This window comes from Girardinichthys multiradiatus, chromosome 14 (assembly GCF_021462225.1).
Source record: "Girardinichthys multiradiatus isolate DD_20200921_A chromosome 14, DD_fGirMul_XY1, whole genome shotgun sequence".
Classification (NCBI taxonomy): Eukaryota; Metazoa; Chordata; class Actinopteri; order Cyprinodontiformes; family Goodeidae; genus Girardinichthys; species Girardinichthys multiradiatus.
Genome location: NC_061807.1, coordinates 44,442,951 through 44,456,266, shown reverse-complemented (window position 1 = coordinate 44,456,266; position 13,316 = coordinate 44,442,951). Strand labels below are relative to the sequence as shown.

At 39.2% G+C, this 13,316-nt stretch overlaps 1 protein-coding gene across 9 annotated transcripts in view; it reads right to left on the bottom strand.

Annotated features, from left to right (window-relative positions):
- Positions 1 to 13,316, bottom strand: part of map4k2 (mitogen-activated protein kinase kinase kinase kinase 2) — a 75,914-nt gene that overhangs the window by 19,228 nt on the left and 43,370 nt on the right. For 5 of the 9 annotated variants that reach the window (XM_047385718.1, XM_047385714.1, XM_047385719.1 and 2 more), the window contains exons 14-15: positions 3,619 to 3,677; positions 3,479 to 3,531 (exon numbers count right to left, since the gene is read on the bottom strand). In XM_047385718.1, the coding sequence (XP_047241674.1) occupies positions 3,479 to 3,531; positions 3,619 to 3,677 (112 nt within the window). The remainder of the gene's footprint in view (positions 1 to 3,478; positions 3,532 to 3,618; positions 3,678 to 13,316) is intronic. The other 4 variants (XM_047385715.1, XM_047385720.1, XM_047385717.1 and 1 more) reach the window with 1 other exon arrangement.

Sequence of the window (13,316 nt, the reverse complement as noted above, 5' to 3'; positions counted from 1 at the left end):
CTTGTTCTGGAAATTGTACCTATTAACTTATGAGCCTTTAAGTATGAACCAACCAATCAGGCTTTCTTCTATTCCCATTTCAAATATTCTTCTCACAAAGTAAGCAAATTGACATGTAAGATAATTTATAATAGATTGGAACCTGTTTTGAACTGTTTTCATCCTAGGATTGTTTCAGTTTTATTTTCTATTTTACATAGTTTTGCTGATGCATTGTTTATGCAGTGGTGTTGTGTACTGTAACACTTACAGCTGTAGCTTACAATAAACACCTAAAAGAACAACAGTGGATAGTAGACTTTAATGATTTAACACAGACCCTTGCAAAACTATTTTCATATCCCTGACATTTTACCACAAACTTCATTGTATGTCTCCTTCAGGTTTTATGTGATAGACCAACACTAAGTAGATTTGATTATTTATCAAGTGAAAGGAATTGATACATACAGGGTATTTGAAATATTTAACACACAGAGGATCTGAAAAGTGTGGCCTACATTTGTATTCAGCCCACGTCTAAACCTGCCCAATACAGCCGTGGTTGTAAGACTAGGGTTGTTTTTCTGCTAGCAGAGATTTTCACAAGTCATTTATTCCAAGTCCAGGTCAAGTCTCAAGTCTTTGATGGGCAAGTCCAAGTCCAGTCTCAAGTCTTTGATGGGCAAGTCCAAGTCCAGTCAAGTTTTTCGCCACAATTCAAAGCTGAGCCACAAGTCTCTAAAAACTAGAATAAACATGTTATTTTCAAACCCGCAACATCTAGTTCCACCAGGATTTAGCAGTCCAAGGCCCTCGCCTTCACCTGCAACTCAATTTGCAAAAAAATTGAAAGGATATCTGAATGAATCAAACAAAGTGCTTTGTTGTCTTTGTAATGGCTCAGCTAACAGCTGTTTATCCCTTTCTTCATATTCTCCACTCCATCAGATGTTGCGCTAAATATGGATGGATGGGTTTTCTTCTTCTTACTCTGAGCTGGAGAAGTTTTAATAATATTAGGAAACCATTTTCCTAATCCACAATTAACACCTTTGTTCTGAATCCTTAATAGGAAATATTTTTAACATAAAGGTAGAAATTACAACATAATGAACAAGAGTGTGAAGGATCCCTCTCCTCACTAACAGGTCACATCTTTATTTACTTTCTATGAACCATATTAATCAATTAATAAATGTATTACTGTTGATTTGTATTCATCTACTTAAGGAAGGCCTCAAAGCTGGTTGATCAATTAATCAATTTAACTTTAAAATGATTTTTTCGTCCTCATCACCCTATCTCTGAGGTCACCTGGTGATAAGCAGTGGAATAGGCTGTAAGACGTTAAAAGCTGTGTGATCTGAAACAGTATGTCTCTCTCTCTCTGGTGGTTGAGAAAGGGTAATCCATGTCCATTCACTGCCAAAAATGTAGGAAGAATCTTTTATGGAAACATTTATTAAAAATTCCGAGCTCTGCAACTTATTGATGAGTTTTAAACTTCTGATTGAATGGAACAAGAAGTGTTTTTATTTTGATATTTTGAAATGAATATAATAGGAAGTGTTTTTATTTTTCATTGTAATGTTCCAGCTGGCTTAACATTGAGAGAATATTGGATGTAAGTTAAGTTAATTTTGCTCTGAAATGATCCAGAGTCATTTAATACAGTGTTTAGGTGGAGAGATATTCCTGTGGTCATTATTATGAAGATATAGTTAAGATGTAAGATGAACAGTTTGTTATGAGCCAACTCTTTAATACATGAGATAAAAACATGACATAAAAACTTTTACTGAGACTTGACCAGGAGTCCAGCTCAATTCTCAGGTGTTTTAGCACACAAGTCTAAGTCAAATCTAAGGTGTTTTATTTTCTTCCAGGATTGTCCTATATTTACCTCCATCAATTTGCCCTTCAACTCTTACCAGCTTCCCTCTTCCTGCTGAAGTAAAGCATTCCCACACCATGATGCTGCCACCATCATGTTGTATTTTGTGGATGGTGTGTTCAGGTTGATGGAGAGAGTTTTGCACGTAAGCCTAAAAGTTCAATTTTGTTCCCCACATGTCTTGTAACAAACTTTAAACAGTTTTTTTTTTTAAATGGCTTTCATCTGGTCACAATTTAGGTGGGCGTACATGCCTTGGTAGGTCTGCAGTTGGTCAATCTTCTTTCCATGTCCAGATGATGGATTAAACCAATCTGTGAGATGTTCAAAGCTTGGGATATTGTTTTAGAGCCTAAATCTGCTTTGACCTTCTCCACAGCTTTTTAACTGACCTGTCTGAAGCTGTCACAGAAAAGCTTCATTTATGCTCAGATTATATTATATACAGAAGGACCCTATTTACTAGTAAGGTGATTTCTGAAAGCAGTTGGTTGCACTGCATCTTTTACAGGTGCTAAGAGTACAGAGGGTAAATACATATGCTCATCACACTATTCCAATTTTTATTTCTACATTTATGTTCTTACACTTTACAATTATGCCCAACTTGTGTTGGTCTATCACATTAAGTCATAAGAAATACACAGAAATGTATAATTGTAACATTATACTTTTGCAGGGCATTGTATATTTGTGAATATTTCCAAATGTCTAAACAAAGTCATTAGGTAAAGTTTAAAATGAAAAACTAATTTCATTTAATCAATTTGATACATTTTGTATTAAACCAAAGAAGAAACATTGTTATCGTGCTTGCTATATAAACAGAATATATATGATTTAGGGCAACAATAATACTTGCAATAATACTAAGGGTGTGGCTTGCTTGAGCTTAAGCTTATCCGAGGCAGTGATGTCGAGAACTAAATTCTACCACCAAATGAATTAGCTAGGATTATATTCTAACTACGCTCGAGCCAAATTACCTAAAGAAGAAGCCACAATGTTCCTAAAGAATATTTTTGTGTGTACCTTAAAAGGCTGCATCAATGTAAGCCACTCCTGTTATCATACTGTTTATGTGAAGCTTACTCTCTTTTTAACCTGTGCCTGTTTTTACTTAACTGCCGTGATACAGCCTCAACTTCTTTTCTTCTACCAATAATACTGGGAAATAACAGACACAGCAACTACAACTGCTCCTAGGAAACATGATGGTCAACTTAAACAGTGCAGTAAATTATTTAAACGGATGTGATTTAGAAAAAACTACGGCTCCAACGACATGATCTGTCCTAAAATTAACAGTTAAATTGTATTGTGAAGACATTTGGCTGTCTCTTTAAATTAACCATTGTTGTCTCTAAAATGATGAATACATAAAACAAACTTAATTAGATTGTACGTTGATAAGAAGTACAAATCTTCCACAATGTTTTCCCCACTCTAATACATTGATACATTTAGAGAGCCTTTTTCAGCTGGTCTAAAGGACATATCAAAGAAAAAGTGTTTCTGAAATCTGTCTTCAGTTTAACTTGTGCATCATATCCCAGCTATGTTTTAAAACAGAATAAGGAAAAAAGGAATAAACCAACTTACGGTGAGTTATCTTCATCTCCAGACAGACTCCAGTCATCATTGTAGCCGCCCTGCTGAAAGCAGAGCCAAAACACAGCTTTTAGTCATGTTAATGAACCGACACATATTTCATCAGTAGCAGGGCGGTCAGAATGCATTACCATGTCAGGATAAGGCTCTGTGACTTTTCTCAGTGGACGTCCAAACTTTATTTGGTCAACTGCAAAGAGAACATTGGAGTTAGTACAACTTCTATCAGCAATAAACATGATTATTCACAGCTTAGTAGATTTGTAAATGTATGACTTGCTTTTTTATGTCTTGTCTGACTTCACTGAGATGCAACATGACTGAAGATCCTGTTTGTCATCTAACCACAACAAGCCTGAGCTGAGTTCAATTTGATTAAAGCAGTGAATGATGAAACTGTTAAACCAGAAACCAGAAGCTGCTGTCTTATATTATCTCACTTAGTTCTCATAATTCTTTTGAATGTCTGCCTCGAGCCAAGAGGAACGTTTTATATGGAAATCGCTTCAGTAGTTTTCTTAAACTTAATAAGAGTGAGAAGGGCCTGTGTTTTTGCTTATCGTGTGCTCCTTTAAGAAATAAAAGTACATGCTTGGGATATTTTCTTCTTCTCTGGTGGCCAGTGAGTTTTCTATGACGTAAAGACCAGCTCCCAGAATAACAGGAATAATAATCAAGTGTCTTTTTGACACACTGTACAGATGATCAAAGCTATTTGTTTAAAAACTCTCCACTTCAGCAACAATATCACTATTGTACTCTACAGAAAGGCAAAGCCACCCCAACGATAGAAGTTGAAGCCTGTATTACTGTCACTTATGATTTCTTCTGACTGCAACAATTCAATACATAGATCCACACACAGCAAATTTTCACCGGAGCTCTGAGTCGAGTTTCTCTTTTTCAAGCTGTGAGATTTCTCTCTGTGATTATAAGGGTGGTTTGGTTGCAATGCATGTTCTGTGTCAGTACCACAGCTAACATTTCACAGACTGCCGACCTGAGGACCCTGCAGCAACACAAAGCCAATGTGATGGAGCTGCACAAAGCTTGTTACACTGGATGTGGGGGGGATCAGTGGTAGTGAGGGACCTATCTCAAATCTTTAAGAGCTTACCAAACTCATTCCACCCGTTCTTATTGTACCCCTTTTCTGTACCACTTTTTCCTTTTTCAGCCAGATGTCACAAGGTATGTTAAAGACACAGCATCAGGAAAACAGGCCCACTCTACATCTGGGCGATATACACTACCGGTCAAAAGTTTTAGTTTGTCTTTCTCATTGATTTTCTTTATGTTTATGACTATTTACATTGTACGTAGATTTTCAATGAAGGCATCAAAACAGTGACTGAACACATATGCCATTATGTAGCAAACCAAAAATTTTTAAATAACTTTAAATATGTTATATTTTAGAATCCTTAAAGTAGCCACCCTTTGCTGTAATCACCGAGGTCAAGTCAGGTCAGGTCAAGTCAAGTCAAGTTTATTATATAGCGCTTTTCAGCAACAAGGCACTCAAGGCGCTGTACATGAGGAAAAACATTACAATCATACAGAAAATCAAACAACAGAGGTAATTAAAAAAATAAAGAGAATAGAATGATGAGAAAATGAAAGGAAAATTGGACTGAAAACTGAACTAATAATGTTTAGATGGCCCAGTCAAAGGCCACTCTAAACAAATAAGTTTTTAATCTTGATTTAAAGCAACTTAGGGTTTCGGCCCTTTTACAGTTTTTTGGGAGTTTATTCCAGATTAGTGGAGCATAAGAACTAAAAGCTGCTTCTCCATGTTTGATTCTGGTTCTGGGTATGCAGAGTAGATTTGAGCCAGAAGACCTGAGAGGTCTGGGTGGTTGATACACTGACAACAAGTGTGTAATGTATTTTGGTACTAAGCCATTCAGTGATTTATAGACTAACAGAAGTATTTTTGTTGGGGCTTGGGAGTATCATGCTGTTTTGTCCACCAGAGGTCACTTGAAATGGTTTTCACTTCACAGGTGTGCCCTGTCAGTTTTAATAAGTGGGATTTCAAGCCTTATAAATGGGGTTGGGACCATCAGTTGTGTTGTGCAGGAGGTGGATACAGTACACAGCTGATAGTCCTACTGAATAGACTGTTAGAATTTGTATTATGGCAAGAAAAAGGAAGCTAAGTAAAGAAAAACGAGTGGCCATCATTACTTTAAGAAATGAAGGTCAGTCAGTCCGAAAAATTGGGAAAACTTTGAAAGTGTCCCCAAGTGCAGTCGCAAAAACCATCAAGCGCTACAAAGAAACTGGCTCACATGAGGACCGCCCCAGGAAAGGAAGACCAAGAGTCACCTCTGCTGCGGACGATATGTTCATCCGAGTCACCAGGAGAGTGATGTGGTGCTGCACCAAATGACCTGGCCTCCACAGTCACCGGACCTGAACCCAATCGAGATGGTTTGGGGTGAGCTGGACCGCAGAGTGAAGGCAAAAGGGCCAACAAGTGATAAGCATCTCTGGGAACTCCTTCAAGACTGTTTGAAAACCATTTCAGGTGACCACCTCTTGAAGCCCATCAACAGAATGCCAAGAGTGTGCGGAGCAGTAATCAAACCAAAAGGTGGCTACTTTGAAGAACCTAGAATATAAGACATATTTTCAGTTGTTTCATGCAGTATATAATTCCACATGTGTTAATTCATAGTTTTGATGCCTTCAGTGTGAAGCTACAATATTCAGTCATGAATATAAAGAAAACTCTTTGAATGAGAAGGTGTGTCCAAACTTTTGGTCTGTACTGTATATCTTGACGATATACTTATTTATTCCAAAGACCTGACCGAACATCAAATCCACGTCCGCCTAGTACTCCAACGGTTATTAGAAAACAGATTGTTCATTAAAGCCGAAAAATGTGAGTTTCACCAGTCCTCTGTGTCCTACTTGGGGTTTGTCCTGAAGAGTGGTCAGTTATGTTCCGACCCAGCTAAGATCAAAGCAGTACTTGAGTGGCCCGTACCAGACTCCTGGAAGCAACTTCAACATTTCCTGAGTTTTGCTCATTTTTACCGTTGCTTCATCAGGGACTTTAGTCGCATTGCAGCTCCTCTAACTAATCTAACCTCTTCTAAGGTAACCTTCTCTTGGACCTCTGAGGCCAACGCGTCTTTCTTAGGCTTAAAAGAGAGGTTTGCACAGGCACCCATCCTGCTCCAACCTGACCCGTCCAAACTGTTCATCCTGGGGGTGGATGCCTCAGAATCTGGGGTGGGTGCTGTGTTGTCCCAACACTCCGGAGAGGATAATAAACTCCACCCTTGTGCCTATTTTTCCCGCAGACTTACCCCCACTGAGAGAAATTATGATGTGGGTGATCGAGAACTCTTGGCTATCAAACTAGCCCTGGCGTCACTGGCTGGAGGGCACTACACAACCAGTACTGGTCTGGACGGATCACAAAAACCTGTCGTATCTCCAGTCAGCTAAGAGACTGAACCATTGTCAGTCCAGGTGGTCTCTATTCTTTTCAAGGTTTAATCTCACTATTTCTTACCGTCCAGGGTCTAAGAATGTTAAACCAGATGTTCTATCCCGTCAGTTCTCTCCAGACGTCACTGATGATGCTCCAGGCACTATCTTACCACCTAGCTGCAAGATCGGCTCCTTAACCTGGAAAATTGACAATCTCGTAACCCAAGCATCATGTATTGACCCAGGTCCCAGCAACTGTCCTCCCAATAAGACTTATGTCTCCTTGTCTGTCTGTTCCCGTCTGATTTAGTGGTTTAATGCATCTAAGTTCTCTGCACACCGGGTTCTTCCCGCACCATCGCCCTAATCACCCGCCATTTCTGGAGGCCAACCCTCCACAATGATGTGAAGGGGTTTGTGGGCGCCTGCACCATCTGCGTCCACTCTCATCAGCCCCCTGCTGGGCTGCTTCAACCATTACCCATACCGAAACGACCTTGGTCACATATCGCACTGCATTTGGTCACTGGATTACCTCCCTCACGGGCATGACCACAATTCTCACCGTGGTGGACCGATTCTCCGAATCCTGTCATCTGGTCACCCTAAAGAAGCTTCCGTCTGCCTTCCAGACAGCTAAGTTACTGGTCAAACACGTTTTCGTCTCCATGGCATACCTCAAGAGATCCTGTCTGATCGTGGCCCACAATTCATCTCACAGGTATGGAAGCAGTTTTGCCTTGCACTTAACGCTCAAGTTTCTCTGTCATCAGGTTTTCATCCCCAAACTAATGGCCAGACTGAAAGGATGAATCAGGAGCTGGAATCCATGTTATGCTGCCTGACTACGACTGATCCCACTACCTGGACTGAATTCCTTCCTTGGATTGAGTATGCACACATTGCTAATATTTCTGCTGCCACAGGGTTGTCCCCTTTTGAGGTGTCTTTAGGTTATCAGCCGCCGCTGTTTCTGGCTGATGAAGAAGAGATTCCTGTGACCTCTGTACAACACCATATCCACTGTTGCCAAAGGATTTGGGCCAACAGTGTGGCAGCGCTGCAGCACTCTACGGACAGGAATCGCTGCTATGCGGACCAACACAGGGTTCCGGCGCCTGTGTACTACCCAGGACAGAAGGAATGGCTGTCTGCTCGTAACATTTCCCTAAAATCATTTTCCAAAAAATTGTCCCCATGATTTATTGGTCCTTATGTGATCGACAAAATCATCAATCCCGTAGTAAAATTTAAATAGTCATGAAAATAAAGAGAGCCATTAAGTGAGAAAGGCATTCTAAAACTTTTGACCAGCAGCAAAAGACCCACCAGGTGCCTCTCCTGTTAGTTATGAACAGGAACCTGAGCAAACTCTTTCCTTAAAAAACGTCAGATGGAAAACAACCAAAACGGTATGAAGTGCCAGCAGCTGATTTTAGGTGAAAACCTAGCATAAATAATGATAAATCTTTCATGGTGCATTGTCTTTGTACTCATTCACTATTCTTTACACTCATACACAGTGATGACACTGGCTAGCCTTTAAACCTTGGGGACAATGTTGACATGTCTACATATTCTGTTATTTATGTAATGTGCTGAGTGGTCCTGCCAGAAGAAATCCAGCTTCAGCTTTTTTACCCTTGATCTTTGAGAAATCAAATATAAAATGTAAGATTCTTTGAACTGCAGGATTTTAACATGTTGACTCTGAATACCATTCAAGCTCAAAAGGCACCAAGCTTTATTCTACTTTAGAGTGGAGCTTGCAGCTTGTGTTATTTATGAAAGATACATTATTTATTTCTGAGAGCATGTTTGAAAAGTTATAACCCATATTCATCTGCTTTACAACATATCAATGCAGACAGTAGGATAATATATTATCATTCAGAGCAGGCCTGCTGTCCACCAATTCATTGCATAATACTGGCGTACAGCATTTCAGACATAGAGCCAAACTCTGTAGTAGATAAATCAGAGGTACAGGTGTTTGTGGTTGATGTGTAAAGATGTGTACAGGAAGCTGAGGCCAACACCCGGCAGAAATATGACAACGCGTGTGAGGCCAGTCTGTTAAAGCAGAAACTCATTTGCAGCCCAGCAGAATGAAGTCACTCGGGTGAATGTATAGAAGCACTTGTTTCTGTCACACAAGTATGTTTTCAGTGCCATCCTCTGACGCAGTCTTCATCCCACATGTACAGAGCAGTTACAGGACAACAGCAGCCTGACTGAGAGCCTGTTGTGCTCCTTAAAAATATGGCTCATACAGCTCTGGATACTGGGGTCATGGTTGACAATGAAGCCACTTTTCAGCAAGTAAAAGCAACATGCAGAAGAATTCCTCATTCTTCCTTACAAGCACCACCATCAAGTGTACTTTCACATACAATGGATATCAAGAACAAACACAGAATATACCATCATAAACCCAAAAGTATTCATACTCCTAACAGCTTTAGATTTAAATCTGATTTTATTCAACCAAGCAGTTTGTTTCTGGTAGGAAATGAGGTAGGCATCTCTCAAAAGATTATAAAACAATGTAAAAAGAGGATCAGGTTAAATTATCTACAATTGAATTTACATTTTGATCAAAAATAGCCTTTAAAACATTATTTACACCCTTATAAATAGAAGAAATTGGGTGGTAAAACTAAAAGATTACTTTGAACCTAAATCTACCAGGGGTATGAATAATCTGACCTTACATGTAGAATGGTAGATGAAGGACATGCCTGATTATATTTGCAGAAATATTTAGAAAGGCTCGACACCAAAACATTACTTCCGTCCAACTCGCCATCCATACATTCAACAGAGAAAGTAGAACCTTCATAAATTCAGCTGCTTTGCATATAATGGATAACATGAAACAATGTGTGAAGTACTGTTGGTGTATCTGTAACTAGTCAGTGAGTCAGTCATTTTCTATCGCTTATTCCATGGTGGGTCACGGGGAAGCTGGTGCCTATCCCCAGCAGTCTATGGGCGGGAGGCGGGGTACACCCTGGACAGGTCGCCAGGCCATTGCAGGGCAACACACAAACAACCATGCACACACTCATTCATACACCTAGGGGCAATTTAGAGAGACCAGTTAACCTAACAGGAATGTCTTTGGACTGTGGGAGGAAGCCTGAGTACCCGGTGAGAACCCACGCATGCACAGGGAGAACATGCAAACTCCATGCAGAAAGAATTGGAATTGAACCCAGGACCTTCTTGCTGCAAGGCAACAGTGCTAGCAACTGTGCCACCGTGCAGCCCACATCTGTAATCATGCAAAAATAATTTAATTCCGGGTAACTTTATTACACTGTAACGTTGTTGTGGTGGAATTTGGATTCAACAGCACTTCATGTCTTTGAGCTTTGTTAATTTTGTGTACGGGGACTTTGAAATTCTCTCCAATCAGGTTTCCAATAACTCTGCTAAAACTGGCCAACTATATGTAGCATGAACATACCCTTGAACTTTCACCTTTTCTTCTACAGACATTCTCTGCTCTATAGCTCACTTTAAATACCCTGCTGAATTGTATTACTTGGTCTCAATAATCTTTTACTTCAGCGCAAACTAAGAGCCTTTCTCAAAATATTACAGTGGGCTCTAGATGGACAAACTGTCTACTTTTAGGGCTAGGCTTAAAACTTTCATTTTTGATAAAGCTTATAGTTGGAGTGGCTTAGGTTATCCTGAGCTATCCGTGTAGTTATGCTGGTTTAGGCTTAGGCTGCTGGAGGACATAATGACCACTTTCACTCTCTTTGCTACATTCTCACACTACTCTCCAATTTTGCATTGTTTGCTGTTATTTCAGCTTTTAACTTTGTTCTCTCTTTTCTCTTCCTAGAAGCTACACCTGGCCTGACTCTGTGTCTACCTGTGACACCTTTCTGGAGAAGGGAATCGTCCAAGCTTCTACTGCCAACAACTTAATGCTCACCCTCTACCAATGATCCACTTGGCCCTGTCTTTCAGTGTTTAACCCTTTCTCTCTCCTAGACATGGCGATTGACTGAGCTTCTACTGTGACTAACTCTATGTGCTCTCTTTCAGAATCTAACCTTGAAAACTGGCTCAGAGTTTATCTGTTCTTTCTTTCTAGATGAAACGACCAAAGGAGCTACATCCATTAACATTTATTTTTCCTTCCCATAGAAAGTACTCCTGGATCATTCTTTGTTCTCTTTGTGTCTCTGCTCTGTTCTCTCGAACCCCCAGTCGGTCGTGGCAGATGGCCGCTCACACTGAGCCTGGTTCTGCTGGAGGTTTCTTCCTGTTAAAAGGGAGTTTTTCCTCTCCACTGTCGCTACTAAATAAACTGAATTGAATTACGTTAGTATCTCACATAAGTGATACTAGCATTTTCTTTTCCTGACTCTGAAAGCTTCTGTAGTGTTTGTTTATCCACATGTCTATGTAAACTCGTAAACTAACGTGGAAGGAAAACGTGTGCTACGAACAACCACCAAAAACATCAAAAATAAATTCTGGCTTCTGAAAAGGATTAACAGTCTTGTTGAGAAGAGATCAGGTGTGGTTTTGGGTGTAAGAAATAATGAATAGTTTAGTTACATCCTTTTATGATCGGTAATAACCCATTCCAGTCTTTTCATTCCTGGCAACATTCTCAGCTGTAAACGAAAAGGGACCATTTCACAGCATACAAAATCAATACCTAATTAAATTACATTTTTTTCTGTTCTTGTCCATAATATTGAAGTTCAAAAAGCAGATAAATATGCTGGTCTAGTCTTTGTTTTATTTAGGTTTTGTATGATTATGATGATGATGATTATTATTATTATTATTATATTTTCAAATGTGTACAGCGGCTTATGTTCGTGTATTTAAAATGCCTTTATTGTCTAAAGCACATCTTAGCTGACAGTGTCTTACTTAAAAAAGGTTTTTAATTTGAATCTCTCATCTGTGAAGTCTCTGACATCAGAGAGATAGAACCTTCTGATTGGCTAAATTCATACTCCTTTGTAAAAATGATTTGAGATATTTCTAATTGGTTCTGATTGAGCAATTCTCTCAGGATTAAGCAGTAGGACGGATTTAGCTCATTGGACAACGTAACTCTTTAACTCATTGGCTGGATAATATGATGCAACTCTCATATTGCCTACAAATCAGCTTTTGATTTGTCAATCATTCCTGGCTGACGCAGTCGGCCGTAGGGACAACCTCCTTGCCAGACTGCTTTTTCAGAACCAGACTGAGAAGAACACTTTCATCAAAGGTACCAGACCCACCAGGGTCAGCCAGGGCGGATCACCTTGTGGACTTTGGTTGGGATGTTTGTTGGGTTAATATTATATGCTATGCAAGACGTAGATTTTTTAGTAAAGCTCTGCATGACATTTTGTATTTTTCACTCATTGTAAACATTTCTTGAAGCCTTCAGAGACTTTGTAATGAGCTTGTACTCTTTGCAATAACAACCTTGTTCTGAATTTAAAGAGAGGAGTCTCCTAACAACCCCAAAAGCCAGAACCAGAAGAGGCCAGCTTGTCTTGCCTTCCCATGAGTGACTTGTGGGCAGATGGATCCACACTCCAAGCCTAACTAGTACCCCTCTAGCCAGATGGAGGATGATCTGAACAAACTCCCAGGAATGCATGAAGTTCCAAGGAATTAAAAACTCAGTCTGATCCAAGAAAGAACATCCATCAGTGTTCTATTCCTGAAGTTCTTGCCAATTCACTGGAGTTCTTGCCCATTCAGCGGCTTTAGAAATCTTAAATCTCTTCATTTTCTTCTTTCAACTTTTCTTCCAATTTACCATTAATTCATAAAATTCAGAATTAAACCATAAAAATGCCTCTTCCTTTTGCCATATAATGGATAAATTATACATTTTAGGGTTTTGATCTACTTAAATATTATGTTTTATTATCACTTTTAGCCAACAACTTCTGTATAGTTTACATACAAGTTGTATTAATGACAACTTTGTTGCCATGTTTGCTGTTGGATTAGTTTTATTAGTGATTTATGCCTGTTTTATTCTATTCTCTTTATTTATATGTAGACACTGATTTATTATAGATGTACATTTCATCCTATATTCTTCAGTAAACAGTTAATAGTTAAATATTACAATTAAAAGGAAAATTGTCGTCTTCATTCATGACTGCAATTGTTAAAACCTCAAAGAAAAGATGTGATTCATGCTTCAGATAAAAAATAATTATATTTTGGAGTCATGAGACATGTTTTATAACCAGTGAAATTGGTTAAGTTATGGACATTAATGTCCTTTAATCAAGCTGACTGTTGTTATGTCTAAAAGCATAAATAAAGCCTCCCATGTCAAGGTCAAAACAAACTGAAATCAGAAACTCAAGAGGCCATCTTA